Source organism: Antennarius striatus, chromosome 16 (assembly GCF_040054535.1).
Source record: "Antennarius striatus isolate MH-2024 chromosome 16, ASM4005453v1, whole genome shotgun sequence".
Classification (NCBI taxonomy): Eukaryota; Metazoa; Chordata; class Actinopteri; order Lophiiformes; family Antennariidae; genus Antennarius; species Antennarius striatus.
The window spans coordinates 8,496,598-8,516,434 of NC_090791.1; the positions used below are offsets into that span (position 1 = coordinate 8,496,598).

The 19,837-nt window shown below is 41.9% G+C and overlaps 1 protein-coding gene across 1 annotated transcript; it reads right to left on the minus strand.

Annotated features, from left to right (window-relative positions):
• Positions 1 to 1,530: 1,530 nt before the first annotated feature.
• cacng3b (calcium channel, voltage-dependent, gamma subunit 3b) lies at positions 1,531 to 19,697 on the minus strand. The gene is made up of 4 exons (XM_068337163.1): positions 19,255 to 19,697; positions 7,634 to 7,717; positions 5,305 to 5,445; positions 1,531 to 3,284 (listed from the first exon to the last, which is right to left on the minus strand). Exons 1-4 carry the CDS (start codon positions 19,469 to 19,471, stop codon positions 2,773 to 2,775), a joined length of 954 nt encoding a protein of 317 aa, XP_068193264.1. The 5' UTR covers positions 19,472 to 19,697; the 3' UTR covers positions 1,531 to 2,772.
• Between the last annotated feature and the right edge of the window lie 140 nt (positions 19,698 to 19,837).

Below are 19,837 nucleotides of genomic sequence, written 5' to 3' on the forward strand. Positions count from 1 at the left end.
TCGGCTTCTCTTTTGCGAGAAGCGTGTTCTATCATTAGTTAACTATTCAGCTGGCTTGTTCCTGCAGAAATGCATTTTCTCTCCGACATAACACCCTCAAAATGATGTCGCTGCAGCGCTAAGCGTAAAAAGCCCTTGTGTGCTCCTGTCCTTTAAAAATTAAAAGCCCTTGCTTTGAGAAAAGCAATTTTTCCCTTTCACAGCCCATGACAAATGCTGATGTTGTAGTTAGCTTGAAAAATTAATATTTACATGTGGAGGACAGCAAGAGCAAGTCTGTGGTGATACACATTTGTCCCTTTGAGCTCCCTTAATGGTGTAAAAGACAGCAGATAGAACATCAGTGTCATAAATTAAACAGTATGACTGAGGTTTGAAAGATTTTTTTTTTTTTATCAGGGTATGATAATAAATCTTGAAGTAGTGGTGTAACTGCTATCAGTTCGCTGTTTCACGTTTAGTTTGTACAAAACAGTGCAATCGTAGCTTAGGGAGGTAAAGACAAACGCTGTTAACATTTATATTCTTGACACATCCCTCCCATTGGCTCTGATTTATGGCTATTTTGCCTCCTCCTCTTCACTTTATCACTCCCTTCTTTTTGTATGTACGTATGATCCGATGTTGACCTCCTGCTTTATAACAACAACATATTGAAGTGTGTATCCTGAGCCTTATGCAACAGTAACTTATCCATTAATACTTTCCTGGCGTTAACAGCAGCCTTTTTCTGCTCCTTTATACTTGTACTCTATGATCTTCTTACTGCATCTCTACATTTTTTTGAAAATATTAGCCTTTGTTCTAATTGCATGCATCAGAGCCAAAGTATTGCATTCATAGTTCATTAGTCATCTGCATGTTTTTTTTATTTAATTATTTTAATGCCAGATATTTTGATATTTTAATCATGTGCTCTTCGTGTGAAGTACCTCTTGCCAAAGCGATTCCTCATTAAATTACTTTCAAATTCAAAAAATAAAGCCTTATTGTGTGCATTTGAGAGTGGAACCCTGACCCAAACAAAATAGCATTAACTAATCTGAGATAGCACACCAACTTTGTATCCTGATTCAGTCCTGGCCAATCTGAACTCACGTCTGTCCAATGTATGCTTCATCCATTCTAATTCTGTTTTATGTCTGAAAAAGGGGCAGAAGCCATAACCGTAAATGTCTTTAGTGTGTCTGTAGAAACAGTCACAATAAAAAGTATAAAGGCTTTGGACTAAAATCGTCATGACAAAAATGTGTGTATGTGTGTTTGTGCAGTTTTGTACAGTGAGTGCACATGTGAGGAAGATTAGAGGATGAGAAGTGAATGACAGCTGGATGGATGGAGCACAGGTCCTTTGAATAAAACATGGGACTTCCTTCTATTCCATCTATTTATCCTTAAGTTGATTTAAGTCGATCCTCCGTCAGAGAAGAGAGATGTGTGCTTAACTGAAGTCAGAATTTTCTCAGTGTTTATTTCTGCAGCTGAAATTTTAACATTTGCTCTGGCAAGTAAAGACAACTTTATGCTAAATTCATCTGAAAGATATTCACCAGGAGGTAGTGGGGAAACAAAAAAAAAAGTCCGTTTGTCTTTTTGGCTCTGCCTTAGAGAATATTCACAGTGGTCTCCTCTCCACAGTACTGGGAACCAGTAAACCTAACTAGTCTACACGTGCAACATCGATGGAAGACGGGACCTAGAAGAGGAAGAGAGGGTGACAGGAGGTGTGCAGAGGGTGGACATGAGGTGAGCTATGGAACCACACAGAGAGTATGACAGGTGAAAGGTGACACATGAATGCCGACAGACAAATATTAGATCACCTCTTTAAGATTTAGTAAAAGATAAATTGAGGTGACGCGTGACTGAAACAAGGGTAACAGGAAGCACCAATGATAACGATGCCATCTAAAGAGAGTCAATCACACCTCCCCCCATACGCCTGATCTGCAGTCAGTGTATTCCATCTAAAACCACAGTGCAGGTTTAACAGCTGACCTGGGATCAGACTGATGGGGTTAAATGTTTGTCAGAGATGAATTCAATTTCAGTTCAGTTAGGAACCTAGCCATTGTCAAACCAATCAATCAATATGGGTAGAAAGTAATAATTAGTGCCATAAGTGCGCTGCCATTCTACATCTTCACTTCACGTTTGAATCCAGCTGAAATGAAAGTGAATCCGTCCTGATCCTGAGGTGTTACCTTTTAAAAAGTATCCTAATGAGGGATGCAGCTCGCTTTTCCCTGCACTAATCCAACTCCTCCGCCATCCAAACGTAGGAGGACAGCGATCAAAAGGTCAACGATCGCACAGTCTGTCGCCTCCCTCTCTAGTTCACATTATTTTCTTTTTTTTTCTTTTTTAGGAGAAGTTCCTCCAAACAGCAAATCACTTCCAAAATACTTTTAAACTTTGGTCGATTCCTTTTTCTTTGACCTTGGAAAAAAAAGCCAGGAAGTCAACTCATGAACAAAAATTGAAATGTGCCATCAAATGTAAAGATTTACAGGTAACAAGAGTGATATGTGGCAACATGGAGTTGGGAACAACTTCTCCATCAGACTGACCCTGCTACACACTGAAACTCACAGGGCTCAGGATTCACAGTTCAAAGGCTAAAAGTTCACAGTTCACAGTCAAAGTTTATCAAACCCCTTTGTCCCACCCTGTAACCCTGTGTGTGCCCTGCTCTTGCTTCCACTCTCCCGGTATTTTTCATCACATTTCCCTATGAGACTCTGATCGGACAATATCTGAAGCCAACACCTCTCAGACGGGTGTGGTCCTGCGGTTGGGGTCCTTGTTGTAGTCTTTAGTGAGCGTGCTGCTCTGGAGGAACTCCCTCTCTGAATTAAGCAGCCCGCCCATTCCGCCGCCAGGTTTGGTGCCAGCATTTCCTGCCTCACGTGGGTTCAGCGTATACATGGGTAATTCAGAGGCAGCGGGTCCCGTGTAGCCCCCTTTCCCCAGGGGGGAGGCATCACGACTGGGGGCCTCAGAAGAACGGGCACTAGAACGACGCCGGAAGCGGTAGCGGTAGGAGGGAATACGGCTGAAGGCGGATTTTTTGATGAGCTCGGTGCGGGACTTGGCCCGTAACTTGCGGTGCTTCTCAATGAACATGTGGACAGCCAGCACACCCACCATTTCTGCCATGATGAAGGAGAGAGCGCCAAAATAGAACGACCAGCCGTAGGAGTAGGACTTTTTGCTGTCGCTTTGGCCTGGGTCACCCGAGTTGGCTGAGATATAGACAATGATGCCTATGATGTTACTCAGTCCTGGAACAGAGGGGAAGGATGAGAGAGATGATCAGAAATTGGTAAGATTGCTTGGTGATGTCATTGGGTTTGAAAGCAGGATACCAAAGCATCAAGCTGTATGAAAAGTTAAAAATACAGTATTTGCCTGAATAGAATAACCACCTTTAGCGCCACACTAAACACCAAGATGCAAAAAAATGGTAAAATTTAAGTAAAAGTGGCAAAAATGTGAGGAAGAAAAAAAACGTGACGAGATCAACGACTCATGCAAAGGAGGAATGGGAGGGAGTGGTAGAAACGCTGGAGACTCAGCGCACACAGCTGGGATCTCTTATTCCATATCATTAGTCCAGAATACTGTGCTCATGCAGTGTAGTGGAACGCACAGAATGGGGACAGCAGTAATTAACCAGAATTAGACCCACGCTATTGTGGTAAATAATTACCAATTTGGCTCCATGAATTGACTACAAAACCTGATGGGACGCCACACATCCCACTAAACAGCAATTACAACCCTTTGTGTGTGTGTGTCAAGGGCGAGAGTTTAAGTGCGTGTGTGTTTTATCAGTGTGACACACTACACGTGTGAGTACATATGTGTTCACACTCTCACATCCTTATAGTTCATCACAGCGACATCATGGTGCTTTTGCTGATTGATTAATCAGCGGTTGTGCCCAGTTTCCTCACACAGGCGCTGTGTGCTTTAGATGACTGATGGGATTCTTCCTCAAATGTTTGCGTACTGAACCTCTTCTGTTTAAAGTGATTCCACAGTTCCACTACTACACACACTGGAGACACGGTTAGCCTGAAATGCAGAAGACGTCGTGAAGATACTTGAACATGCACAGCTTTTCTTCTCAGCCTGGTTTTCTCACATCACTTGATATACAGTAGTCGATGTGGACGTTGTGTTGCGCTGTGTTAAACAGTGTTGTGATTGAGGTGACCAGACACACATCTACAGAGTGAATGCAGGAAAAATAAAAAAAAACCCACACAAAATCTGTTCTCACTATTTTACATGACAATGATATCATTATTATCAATCCTTTAAATATTACAAATTAAAATCACAGGAAGTGATTCTTGTTTGCATTTCCTCAATTCTGTCTTTACTGGAGGTGTGGCAGCAATAATTACTGTTGTTTGGACATTAATGAATTAATCTAAATCGAGAACAAGGGAATGGTATTTATGAAATGTTTCTGCACAAACCTCAAATGCACGAACGGCGTCACGCCACAAGTGACGAAGAGAAAAGTGTTAAAAGTATTTTTACTATCAGTGTATTCTCTAACATGGACTTGGTATGATATGCAGCAAAAAACAGCTGACATCTTGGTTTTTATGCCGTAGTATAAGGTAGAACACAGTGCTCACATCAAGGTTTTATGATAGAAGTACACACTACAGTTCATAATATAAACTAGTAACACAAATGAAGTAAAATCTGTTGGACTGTCAACATTTAAGGTGTTAATCCTCACAATGAGTCTGGACAAACGTAGCCTTTATTTTTGTTTAATGAAAATAAAGTTTGTAGATTTCCTTGCCATTGCCACAGTGTGCAATTTCCACTGGAGCGTATTAAATGCTGATCAGACAAATACTGACTTACTGCGTTAAACAGTAAATTCTGCATTTACAAGGTTCCAGATGGATGTTTGGATTAAACTAAACTTTTGTGCACAAAACGCAGCGATGAGTTGTCTTTTCATCAAAACACAAGTCTGAAGTATCATCATCGATGGTGTTCGTAACGTGATCATGGCTGCAGGGAGGCTGCTATTGGAGCTGATGCCATGCATAGTGAGGGAAGGTCTTTATTTTTGGTCACTTTAGCAAACACCAGTAAGATACTTGAACATTTCAGTTGAGCAGTCTAGCAAACACAACAGAGCTGAAAGTTGAACAAGGCTCCATCCTCTCGCTGGATGATCCTACCTGCAGGATCTGATAACTCTTTACCTCAACACTTAAGGGAAAGAGGAAACACACGCACTCACAAAAACACACAGTACGGACTGACCTGCAGAGACGAAGAAGATTCCTGCGCTGAGGATGACGTTGTGACGGCTCCGGTAAAACTCACTGGCAGCCACACAGAGCCCCCCCAGGAACAGCAGACCCACACTCATGATGGGGAAGATACTGGAGGCACGCACAGCACCTGGACATGAAGAAGGAAGAGTAGAGCGTATTTAGAACCACATGGTGCAGAGTAGCTATGTTATGTAGAGATGTCCTTCAGCTGGAAGTGCAAAATAGACTTGAATGGGTGGGCGTGGCTAAACCACATCCAAATGCACATTTTTATCCATTGCAGCGGGTGTGAATATAGCCTCCAGAGTTATAACAAGGTGATAGAAAGCGGCGCAGTTGAGTCAGATCTAATCAAATGAGGAGATGATATTCCTAAATGGGACATTTTCATATGAAAATGGGCAGTTTATATTCCAATCACAGGTTAAGATCTTATGTGGATGTGACAGTTTAATTTCATTGTTGGTTCTCCTGTTGCCCTGAAATTATCCAGACATCTATTTGCTGCCAGCCTCTCTTTCAAACCAGGATGGTGCCGGTGATTAATAGATTGATACCGCTTGACTGTACTTGAAGAGCAACACAAACATAAGTGCATCTAACGGCCGAATTCAATTCACAATAGGAGCAAATCTGCTTTTTTGCCATAAGAAGAGAAATTCATGCAACAAAAACAGCAGATGGGGTTGCGTTGTTCTTGCAGTTACAGCTGATGTGCTGTCGTACCTCACAGCTGTATCATTGTAAAAAACACTGGAACTCCTCCATGAAGTCTTTTTAGCATCATCTGTGACTGTCAACCTGTTTTCTTTATGCTCCATGATATTTGCTTCATGACTGACAGCTGCGATGTCAAGCAGTGATGCACACTGACCACATAAGCCCCGCCCCTGTGGCCCACACCCCTGGGCTGTATGAAATGCCGGTCACTAGGTCCCCGCTCCCCATTGGCTTGCTCATTCTAAGGGCCTGCAGTCTTATTGGCTGCCTCTGGGAATGTTGCTCCGTGTTCAGTGGAGCGTTGAAAAAGAAGCACAAGCTGAATCCATTTTCCCTTTTTTTTCCCCCCTCTCCTTGTTTCTGTTTTCTTGCTCGTTCCATCTTTACTGTGTTTACTGTGGGTAAAGAGCAAACAGAGGCCCCTCCTCTTGGGTTTCCACAAAGCCATCTTCTCCCTTTCACTGTGGCTGGCCCTTGTTTATCTCATGTTCTAGTACTATTTCTGGAAATAACAAGGTGCTCCCTCCTTTCTCCATCATCATTTTCTCATCATATCAATATTTTTTAAATTTTTCTCATACTTGCTGACAACAATAACTATTTATACCTCTTGTGTTCTGCATTACACATATTCTTCTCATCTATCTCCACTTCGATTAAACTGCAAGACTATTATTCCTTCCTTTATAGCTCATTTTAGACAAGATAATGTTGTATGATTAAATAAATGTCATTCACTTGACCATTTGTGTGCTTATACATAAAATGCATGTTAGTTGGCCTATATACTGTATTAATAACTACTGATGAAGCTGACGACAAGGCATATCATTAATTAACAACCTATACACTTGGGATTATAGATTATATTCTAAAAATAACCCTCCTTCATGGGGATGAGGAAGGCTGACATGTCACAAGCAAAATGGGTGAGTCAATATTTCATAACTAAAAGGATTTGTTGTGTTAAACCTCATGGAGTTTCCCCTCCTGCTGGGGCAGTTGCAGAGCATCCACTGCAGATTTCTTGCTTCCTTCCCGCTACACTTACTTCTCTGTTCTTCATTATATATATATTATATATCAGCATACAGCACTTGTTCTTTTTGTTCAGGTGCATCTACAGGTCCACCACCCCACCCAGTTCACTGAACAGGCTTGAGCTTTCAGATAATGACAGTGATGAAAAATATTTCTCCTTCTTCATGACGTGTGTTAGTTTAATTCAACTTTGAATAAACTTACACTGTGACAAAATAAAACAAACACAAGTCATAATTCATGTTCTTAATCTTTTCAATGTCTAGATTCTGAAAGTTGTTTATTTGCTATTAGAGTTATGACAGCATGAATAACTACCATTATAACACACGAGACTAATACAGACACATGATTTCCAGATCTTCTACGGACAGTGAGGAATATGAGGATTTGTGACGTACATCTTTATCCTTTGCGTGACGTCATGCAGGGCATGCCTCCATTAGACACCTGTTTGGATTCCTGTTATAAGGTCGTTGTTTCAAACAACACTGTGACTCTTAGCAGCAGCAGTGAGGATGAGAGATGTGCCTCATGCTTGTGTTCAGACTTACGGAGGAGGTATTCAGCAGCATCTGCTTCATAGTCAGCATCCTCTGGGAAGTGGTCAATCTTCTTACACACACCCCTGAATGTCCCTGCAACAACAACAACAACAACAACAATAATGACATCAACAACAGAAAACTCATTAGTGTCTGTCTTTATCGTTAAATACATTCGTCTTATTTAAAACATGCATCTAGACCCAGATGCTGGCTTTAGATTTTTTCCATCCTTCCTCGTCATCCCATCACTCCTGCAAAACTTTCAGAGATCCTTCTTGGAGTGCATTCCTTTCAGCACGTTTCAAGCAACTCCTTTGTACCCTGGACTAAAATCTATCTCTCATTGCATTAATCTCAGAAAAAATAACAACATCCCTTAGATTCCTAAAATAAAATGTTTTGCTGATGCTAACAGCTTCGAGCTCTGCTGGCGAGTTTGTAACAGCATCCAGGTCCAAAAACATCTAGTAGCAAAGGTGCTGCAGGTTACTGTATATAATGGATTGATTGTTTTTTTAATTAACCAAATAATGGAATGTTTCCTTGTGTTTGTTCATCAAATCACATGTTGACAATACACAGCCTCCTCACATCCAAACATGTTACGTGTCAAAAGCAGAAAAACCAACAGAAAGAAACATGGAAAGACAGATGATGAAGAACAGAGCTGTAGCCTTCAGGGGGTGTGTGGGAAACACCAATGAAAAGCCTTATCATATACACACACACACACGCACACACACACACACACACACAGACACACGCACACACACACGCACACACACAGGCACACGATTCACTTTCAATATAAGAACATACACTAAAATTAACACATCAAGCAAACTCACACATCAGCTAAGCTCATTAACTGATATATGAACACTATCAATCATGGATGTAAGTAAAAGCCTTTGTGTGTGTGTGTGTGTGTGTGTGTGTGTGTGTGTGTGCGTGTGTGTGTGTGTGTGTGCGTGAGTGAGTGTGTGTGTGTGTGTGTGTGTGTGTGTGTGTGTGTGTGTGTGTGTGTGTGTGTGTGTGTGTGTGTGTTTGTGTTGTATTGACTAGGATGCAGTCTCCTACAACCATGTTGCGTGTCAGGCAGAGAGTGAGTCATCCTCCTTAAACACACACACCCACACAGACACACACACACACACACACTGCATGCAGCTTAGTTCCCACCTATCATTCAGTCCCAGTCACTCATGGTCATCACCGGGGGGAGTGAAGGGGGGGTAAGGGATGAAAAGGAAGAGGAGAGAAAGCGCGATGAAGGAGGATGAAGGGAGAGGAAGTGATGGCTGAACGATGGTTGGTGGTGAAACGACAAGGCGAAATTAAAAAGAAGTGGGAGTGTAGCGAGCGGCGATGAACGACTCAACCTAATTGCTTATTTGCATATGAATGTGTTCTTTCTAGTACCCACTCAGAAAATCATTCATAAATTGATTCATCCAGCTCATGCAGCCGGCGATAGCAACTAACCTCTGACTGAGACTCTGAGATCGACAAAAAGACGTTTACAGTTTGGTTTGACATCCATACTTAGGAAATAAGTAATGTTTTTCTGCTCTGCACAACAAATTAACATGGAACAAATACACACACATCTGTATGCATGCAGAAGACAGTCTTCACACACTCTTTGATATCTCACACGATGACTATAGTGTTGGTCTGTATTCCCTTTTCCTGCTCTCCTTCTGCATTTTTATATCCTGTACGGTGATTATCTATTCAGGCTCTCCAGCAGGAGTTTCTAATATTTTATTGATCAAATGAATCTAAAGAAACTGATTCACGAAGGAAATGATGAACAGATCGAGATAAATAAGGAATAGTTGCGGTCTTCAAACAAGCTTAAAACGAATGAATGTATGTCGATGTATTGTCAAGACGCTCCTTCATACTTGAATTCCCCACCTTGTTTGAGGATCTCAACCCGAAGTCCATTTGTTTCTGAGTAAATCTTTAAGAATAAACTACAAGTATATTATTCTATATGGTTAATTCCCTCTTCACTGTTTTTAAAGGCAATAAAGTTTTTAAAAACAAGCTCAGTAGAAACCTTCAGTGTTAAAAATGATATTCAGTGCAGCTGTTTCTACTGCACTGCTGGCACCCTTACAATGGTGTGTAACCCAGTGCAACAGCGAGGCTGAAAAATACAGGAGCTGTGTGGCAAAGAAGAAGCTTCTGGTACACAGACTACACTCGCCGCTGGGATCGTTGTTGGTTTTCGCCTCTTCGCAGGCTTTGTTGATAATGAACCACCCAGTGAGTCTCTCTTTGTTCTGTTTTCATCCTGTTTGACTGGAGTCACATGAGGTGACTTTGCTATTGCTGTTGAAAGCATCAAGGTGTGAGGCATCGTTAGTCAGAGAGCAGCTTTGTGTCTGACGGATGGGAAAATTATTGCACTCCCAGCCTTTTAAATGTATCGAGACGTCCGAAAGTAAAGAGCAGCAAACTGCATCGTGTCATGAAACGTGAGTCACGTGGTCAGCACTGACACACACACACGCACACGCACACGTACACACACACACACACACACACACACACACACACACACACAACACAAGGTGAGTCATTAAGACTGTTGTGTTGGACCTCCAGGTCAACATGTGCAACATAGTCATCATAACAATAAGACACCAATGGACACACACACACACACACACACACACACACACACACACACACACACACACACACACACACACACACACACACACACACACACACACACACACGGTGGAGATGATGCGTTTTGAGGTTTTGGAACAAAGAAAATCGTGCAGTCAGCAGTAGAACAAGAGGACTAACTTTCCCTCCATAATTTTAGTATTTCCAATATTGGACCAATATTTTTTAGAAAACAAACACACAGTAGCAGTTTTATAGCTATATGAACTGAGATGAATCACTGATGTGAATAAAACAAATAACGAGCTTTCAGTTTCAGTCTAGATTTCAATAATAATACACAGTATTTTCATTTTGTAACTATTTGCTATGCCGAGGGTTTCTCCCTGTATTGTGCGTTTGGGTTACTAGTCTTAATACAAGTACTATGGTCCAAGTTTCCCACTTTGTGTGTGTGTGTGTGTGTGTGTGTGCATGTATAGGTGGGTGTACATGCGTCACATATTTTCCACGCTGAGGTTTTGAAGAGCTACCTGTGAGTCAGATGCTGTCACACAGACTAAAATCAAGTGTCACAACCAGTCTATGATCTCATCAAAGAGAAACCAACACACACACACGCACACACACGAACGCATGACGCATATTAGTATGAACAGTCGAAGAGGTTTTGCTTTATGAATTGAAAATCTGTTGACGAATCAACGTTGAGGCAGACTGAATGCTTGAATTCCTTCCACAGATTTTTGTCATTTCCTGGGTAATTATGCTTGACCTTCAACCTTTGTTCTCTGGCATCAACATCTCCTTTTCCCTTGACTGTCATTTTCACCTTCTCGATCTGCTTCGCTCTCCCTCTATCTCTCGCTCTCTGTCTCTCCCAGTCAGCGTATTGTGGGAACAAATGCTAATTCAGATTGATTATGCTGTAAACCACAACTTCAATGAAATCAGCCCTCCAAGTTTAAATGGCTCATCTGAATATTACTGAGCTGTTTGGCTTGGGGGTGTCCTCCAGAGGAGATGGAGAGAATCCACCTAAAAAGTCGTCAGTGTCACAAATAAACAGAAGCTCCAGCCAAATGGTACAAAGTGAAATTTATTAAATGGGGTGATGATGCAGGATATTGAGTTGACATAACACAAACGCTAATACCTCCTGTGCATCACAACACTAGTATGAGAAGTAGACCACGGGGAGGATGTAGCCCACATGGTTAAATCCATCGCCAGGCACTCAAGTGGAAAGCAAAAATACAGAGTCATCAATACATCAATAGCCTTAACACACTGGTGTAATAACACAGTTATTACATAATTAAAATTGTTGCTCACACTTTCAATAAAAGAAAATCCATGATCCCGTTAGAGAGATAAATAGAACCCTCGCTAAGGACCGATAAAATACACTCATAGTGGTTTGTCTCTTGTACGCAATTGATCAATAAGCAATTATTTCTCATTCATGTTCTATGGATTTAATTGTTGAAATATTCATCAAACCTGTGCACAGCTAAATCTCACCAAATACTGCGTGTTGACAAGCTATTCACAGTGGAGGTGACCGCAGTGATTAAAGTCTTACCTGAAATTCACCAGCCATCAGTTCACTCACTTATATCTGTGGTTATATGTAAAGGAATCCTTTGCAATATAATTTCTAATCAGATGTAGTTTATTTTGTTTAAGGACAGCGTCACTGGATTTTCAAAGCTCTCATCTGGAACTGAAATTCTCTACCAGACTACGAGTTTAACGGTGTAGCACCCTGTTGTCATGACATCATAATGATCTTTTTTGAACAGGTTTAGAAGAAGACAATATTATAGAATTTATATTGATTGTGAGAAATGCAATTTGGACTTGCTATAATTATTGACTGGATCTCCACATTAAATCATTCACTTTTCTTATTGCTGCTCAGCTCCTCTGGTCCTTCCTTTTAAAATTCAATCCCCCTTACAGTTTTCATTTTTACTCAGTGTGCTTTTAGAAAAAGTGCATGTACTGCTTGCTGTAATGGACAAAACATCCAACAGATATGATGAGCTGTTATCCAATTGGTGACAAGCGAACACAGAAGAAACTCTGACGCCTGCAACTCCTACTGAACACAAGCAACCGCAGCATCAGCAGTAACGCACAATACAAAGATATGTTCTGCAAAGGTCATTTATACTTTACTACCCCTAACCCGACCACAGGGGCAGTGAAGGGTCATAAAGGGTTTGTGTGTGTGTGTGTGTGTGTGTGTATGTGTGTGTGTGTGTGTGTGTGTGTGTGTGTGTGTGTGTGTGTGTGTGTGTGTGTGTGTGTGTGTGTGTGTGCGTGTGCGTGCATTTGCTGGAATTCACTTTAATTAACATAAACTAATGAATACAGAGAAATAATATACACACATCATACACACAGCATACACACACACACACACACACACACACACACACACACACACACACACACACACACACACACACACACAAAGAAGGAGCATCTATCAGGAGACATTTGCCTCACAAAGGTCAACATGGCCTAAGGGCAGCTGCATCCACGGCCACAGCAAGGCATTATGGGATGGAAATGGGAGCCTATTGCCTGACCATGTGTGTCTCAGTGTTTTTTTTTTTCTGAGTCACATGGTCCAGCTTCTCCAACTGTTCCCAGTGTGCTATTGCTGTCACATATGTAAAAACAAATGCATGTTTGACTGCACGCATGCGCACATCACGCACACACTCCGACACACACACGCACACACACACAAACACACACACACACACACACACACACACACACACACACACACACACACACACACACACACACACACACACATTGAGTCCAGGAAGAACGTGTGTGCAATGAAAACCTTCGTATACCCAAACCTTCATTCTTTAAATGATGCAAAGTTAAAGCTTCTCCATCTGAAAGGGCTCTTGAGATAGACACACAGTGCAGACAACTACACAGATATTGTGAATTTATGTATACAAACAAACAGTAGTGCAGCAAATCCAAGGGCTAAAAAGACTACAGGTAGAGGAGAAACACTTTCCGCTTCAGTGCCTCCTGAATATCTGAGTACCGAGCTACAAACACACTTCTATTATTATGCTTTTCATCTTCACATCTCTCTTTTTGCACCTCCATTTCATTTTTTTTAACTCTCTGGCCAGCCTGGCCTCTGTGCTGCTGCTTCAGTCTATGTAATCATCACAACAACAATACACAAGGTTTTGTTTCACAGGAGCGCCATGCTCTAATAACAAAATATTGATTTAACCTTACATACCACACATTATTCTATTACAATATCTGTAGTCTTCCATCAAACAATTTTTTTCATTAAAAAAATTAAATAAACACCTGTAGGTAATATATTTGTTCATTAAAATTTTTCTAATCATTCCACAGAATATCCACATCATGGCAGACAGCCCTAAATAGACGGGTCTGTGATGTCATCTTTGTTTACAGACCTCATGGTCTCTAAACCATGAGGTCTGTCTGTTTACAAGGCTGGTAGAGGACACAGAAAGTTTTTCTCTCATCACAAAGACAAAGATGATGCTAATAGTGTGACTGGTGATACCAAAGGATTGATTAAGAATAGAAGAAGAAACAATAAATTCCCTCATTGTGTGGCCAAAGAATGCAGTTCCAACTTATAAATTCAACAACGCCTCTCTGCAACTTTGTGATCATATCAACAGTGGAAACCTTTGTGAAGTATCAGCCTAGCTCTGCTTGTGAAAGAAATTAAATTCAAACAATGCAGCATGCATACTAAACAGTTAAAATATTACATTAGCAAAAATAGCGCCTCAATTCAAGGTTATCAAAGAGACAAACACAAACAACATGCGTCCAGATGCCCCTGTGATTGTGACAAGCTGGCCATGAGTTGTGAGCAGTTTGTCCTTGGTGAAACTCCGCGTGTGTGTGTGTGTGTGTGTGTGTGTGTGTGTATGTGCGTGTGTGTGTGTGTGTATGTGTGTGCGTTGGACTGCTAAATGCAAATGCTGCTCTGACTCAATTCTTAAATTTTAACCTTCTCACAATATATAAGCAGATTTGTCTAATCAGATTCTTGATAACAAACATCCCAAATAGAAGTTTTAAATAAAAAAGATAATTCAATGAACCAGTCAAAAAAACAAATCACATTGATTCCCAAACCATCCCAGCCCCCTCTTCATGTGACCTGTCCAACGCCACCCCCTCAAGCTAAAATGTACTTCAGACAGTCTGGACTTGGTAAAAAACGCTGAAAGGAATCCCCATGCTGGCATGACCAACATCATCAGGGTTCAACATTGTGAACCATTCGTATAAATTTTTTTGGTTTACGTCTGGTACCCCAGCACCTGAGGAGGGGAACTCTCTGAAGTCCGTCGATGTGTGAATGTGACTGGTCTAGCTCAACCAAACCAAATGAACACACTCAAACGAAAAGCGTTTTGTCAACTAGAAAACTGAAGAGAGAAGAAGAGGAGGTAGAGAGCACGAGCGAGGAAAGGGAGTTGAAAAGCAGAGCAAATTGGACCGCTTGTTCCCTCAGAGCGCCTCTGACAGCTCAGTGTTGGTGACTATAGCCCTCTCTCTCTCCTCCTCTGTCCCTATCTCTCTCACTCTCTCTGATTACCTCTTTCCAGGCGAAGGAGAAAGAAGATGGGAGAGAAGGAAAAGAGGGAGAGGCTAGTTTCCACAGTGATGGCTGATGAAAGAGAATGAGACAGGTTCTGCTTGGTTGCACACCTCTCCTATTTCTCTCTTCTCCCCCCCCCTTTTCTCAGTCTGTTCTTCAAATGCCATGTTCTCTCTTTCTGCAAAAATATTTTCTGTTCCTGTTTTAAACCTTGTCATCATCCCTTTTTCTCTGCCTTAATTTCTACTTTCAATACTAAAAATATTTGTTCATTGCTTTTCAATTTCAAGGTCATCTCCTCTTATTTCTAGAATCCTGGTTCCATATTCATCCTGAGGGTTTTTCATATAGTTCCTTCATACCAGACAGAGAAAATAATTTCTTTATCTCATCGGGTGAGGGGATCTGTGGTATTTTAATTGCAAGAAACTTCCCCAGAGTCTCCTTAAAAATGCAAGAACACTGTCGTAAATACATTTGCATATTGGAACTTGAACCAAGACACTGCAAACAACCCCAAACACAGGCAAATGAAGGCATGTGGACAGTAGCACATCTGCTTCCACCATGTTTCCTTCCTTCTATATCCAACTCCTCCAAATAATCCCCCTCCAATTGATCGCCATCTCCCTCCTCCTCCTGCTCTCTCTCTCTCTGTCCTCCAGCGACGTGGGGGATCCTTTCGGTGCCCATTCCGGTTTAAAAGCCTGTTCCTTTTCTCTATTACCAGGTGATCGTTTAGATCCCCGCTGTGGTCAAACATTCCCCAGAGATTCACCTGCATCAGAGGCCATGCACGACTCATCCATCACCTTCCATCCACCACCCCTCTCCACCTTGTTCCCCTGCTTCATTCATGTACCCTGGTCTCTCTTCATTCATGTTCTACCCCCCCCCCTCCCCCCGCCGCCTCATTTCCTGGCTTTCCCATGCTCATTTATCACGGAGAGAACACCTCAGTACACCTGCGCAGACACCCAATACATTCACTACCACCTAGAACACCCCACCCACCCCCACACACACACGACCTGTTGACAAGTCACAAAGATAGTATCATAAATAAAAAGCACATTGAAGTGGAACCCACCTACAGTAAAGTAACTCTGTGGCTCCTGCTCTCTGGTTCCAGGTGGGTTCACATCAGATAGTAGTTTTAATTCTAGTATATTTTCAGCGATGGGTACACTTTCGTGGAGAAAACATTGAGCATCTTATAATTATTTTCAGGGGCGTGTATGAGTGGCGTGTGGCAGATATTAGATCGTTTTTGCACAGCACTGTTGTCTACATTGTGTCTGTGTCTATAAAAAGAGATGAATTTATGTGGCTTGTATTTATGTAGTTGACAATATAACCTGTTTTTATAATAAAATGCATTTTTGGTGATTGGTCTTTTACCTTTCCTGAGAGTTAGAGGGGTTTTTGTTTGTTTGTCTATATCCATTGGTTGTCAATAGATCGTGATCAAGTATTATGTTTGGGTGAATCTTGGGACAGATCCAGGAGCAAATGGAGATTCTGGAGGATCCACTCGGAATCGTTACTCACGCAATAGGTTTGGGTTACTTTCATGTCTTTGTCGTAAAACAATAGAGACGCTGTAATGGAAAACGTTAATTTTGTTGATTTCACATGAACTAGAAATGAGAAACACTCCTTCATGTATAACTGTACACAAAACAAACATACCACACTCGAGTCAGCTTTAGCTCATCCGTCTTCATATTTTCTTATATAAAATGCAACGAGTCTTCCATTGTCTCGCTTCATATTCTTTGTGGAATAAAATGTACAGCTATAAAATCTGCTGTGTTCTCTATACGCTCCTCAGTACGTACTGTATGCATGACTGCACCATACATTTACTGTAAGAACACTGCATACATGATGTTTTCCTTCCCGCTCTCTCATTCACTCACCCTGTGATGTCGGGCAGAGTACCAGCCACATGTACACGAGTCAGAGACATCCATTTCCTGTCAGTTTATGAGGCGTTTATGAATTATAAAACTGTGACAACCAGGGACCTGGAATGAGGGACGAGATAAGAGAACTTATTCACTTAAGCTGCGTTACGGTGCACGTGTGTGTGCGAGTGTATGTGCATCTATATGCATTTGTGTCTGCTACATACGAGTGTGTATGTGTGTGTGTGTGTGTGTGTGTGTGTGTGTGTGTGTGTGTGTGCATGTGCTGACATTGTGCTGACATTGTGTTAACTTGGCATACTGCTCCCACAGCTGTGCTTATGTGGTGGCTTGGGAATATCCTGGAAGTTGTCTACTTATTCATTCAGTTACAAGTGTGTGTATGTGTGTGTGTGTGAGTGCATGTAAATGAGAGTGTGTGTTTAATAAAGCCTTATACCTGCACCATCTGGCCCTGTAATAGCCTTCTTTGCCCCCCAGAATGAGTTGGTTATAACTGGCCGCATCACAGTACCAAACCAGAGGCCATGTTTGCTTTCAATGATAATGGAAACCAAAGATTAATCTCAACCCCACCACCCTTGCTGGTAATTTCAAAGTCAAATCATTATGGGAATTAAATGTCAAGTAGTGATGAGGCATCTGATGGGAAATGTGTGCATTTACTCAGACTTTTGGTGACTCTCCTTCAATTTTAAAATAATCTGAGAGGATTGTTGTGAAAGGAAATATCTTCGAAGCAGTTTCATCTCACTCATTATTAGTCAGGGTCTGCTTTGAACACTTGATTTTCCTTTCCATTAAAGAATAATGAAGAGAACGGGTTAAATTCTAATATGTATAATTAGAAAAAGGACACACAATGCATTTTTCTTTTTCAATGGCCAAAAAGGTACAAGTAAAATTAAATCAAAATTGGGCTAAAAACCCCCAGCTAAAACAACATCTTTGGGTGGCCTGGCAACCCTGCATTTGGTGCTCTTGTCTTGTAAATGAAAAGAAACAGGAATTGACTCCAGATGAACAATCAAGATACACTGACCATGTTCAATATCAAGTCTATCAGCCAGTTATCAATAAAGGAGTGGCATGAGGTCTTCCTCAGAGCTAAATGTTTATTTTAAATCTTAGCTCCAACTTTGGTTTGGAAATGAGTGAATTTGAGGTCCAACTGTGAAGGTAACTGGAAAGGTGGAAAGAGCAGCAAGTTCAAAGCCCTGGCCCACACACACACACACACACACACACACACACACACACACACAATTTTAATCTAAATTACTCACCATTTTTGATTTTCAGATCTGCTTAAATCATCCCATTATTATATATCAATACATATATCATCATAAACCCATTCTGAACATCCTCCGCTCTATGTAATGTGTTCTGAGAGCTTCACGCTGTATGAGCTGTAGATATGAGCATTTGATCATTCTAAAGGCCATAGAACAGATTTGTATTTGTGGTATGGACCACAAGATAATCCAGTCTCCCTCTTTGAAGTTGGACGTGAGATTCCATTTTAGCCATGTTTTGGATAACAATTGGGAAGAAAAGATATTCAGAAAATACCCCCAGAGGAAGATCAAGGTCCAACCGGCTAAATCTAAATCTCACCTGGATTACAGATTTAAATTGTAAATGTGCACAAGATTTCTTTTTCATTGTGGATTCCATATTGTGTCACCGATCTTGAAATAGAGTGAAGTTACTCCCATGGATGAAATATACCAGAGGTCTACACACATCTATACACAACGGTATAGTGTTGGTTGTTATTTATCATTTGTATTCTTTCATTTCTGCAGTTAGGAGTTGAATTGAGACTCATCAGCAGGCCTTTAATGGAATATAGGTAGATCCTGATGAGCATCACCATAGTTTCAAAAATAAAAATAAACATAAATCAACAGGTTTTTCTCAGCCATCGTCTTGGACGCCAACTGGTTGTGGCTTTGAAAAAAAATTTCCCCAAGTGTGTGAAAAGCTGTGCGGCCCACTAGCTAGTGACCCTGCTGGGTGTATCTTCTTCTTTTTTTTTTTTTACCTTCAGGTATGCAGTGTGAGGACAACAAGAGCAGAACTCTCATGATCAATAGTCTATTATGTTGCAGAGAAAGGGATGCTGGGCTGAACTCAGGAACGGACAGCTTCTTAAGAAGTGAGCTTCAGGGATTATAGGATGCCACACACACACACACACACACAGTCTACACTAATGGTCCTTCAGATAGACAGGGGCAGACAGTAAATGACAAACAGGTAGCTTATGCATCACACACGCGCGCACGGGGGTATGTTGAAGCACGTGCACACACACACGCACACGCACGCGGAAACACACACAGATACCGCCGTGAGAGACAGACAGCCAGTCGGTCAGACTGATCACGTACCTTCCAGACAGCAGGTTCGCCAGAGGCCGGAGTGCGTCATCACCTCCTCGTTCTTGCGGCTCGTGTCGTTGTCACCGCTGCTCTTCACGCGGCAGACCCCGCGCGAGTACAGCCAGTAGTCGGTGCCCACGGCGATGGTCATGAGGCTGAAGGCGGCGAACGCGCCCACGGTAGTCACGAGCATCTGGACGCCGCGGTCACACATCAGCATCTTCATATAGGCGGCTCCTGTTTGTCTTAATGGTTTTGTCCTCTTCTCTGTTTTAGCTTATTTCCTTTGTATCCCCGCGAGACTTGGGAGGGGTGAAGGGGTTCAACAGACTAGAGCTCCGAATGATGACACACACACACAGCGGGGGTGACGGCGGGGTGGTTTCACACGTGAAAATGAAGTTCTTTGCTGCTCTTGTCCGTTGTGGCAAAAAGGGCGAGAAGGTGGGAGGGCGGCGCGTCACTTTCACGTCAAAAAAATAAAAAATAAAAACGGTTTTCACCAACACCACCCTAGTACACACGCGCGCGCGCGCGCGGACCCCCCCCCTCCTCCTCCCACACACACACACACACACACACACACACACAC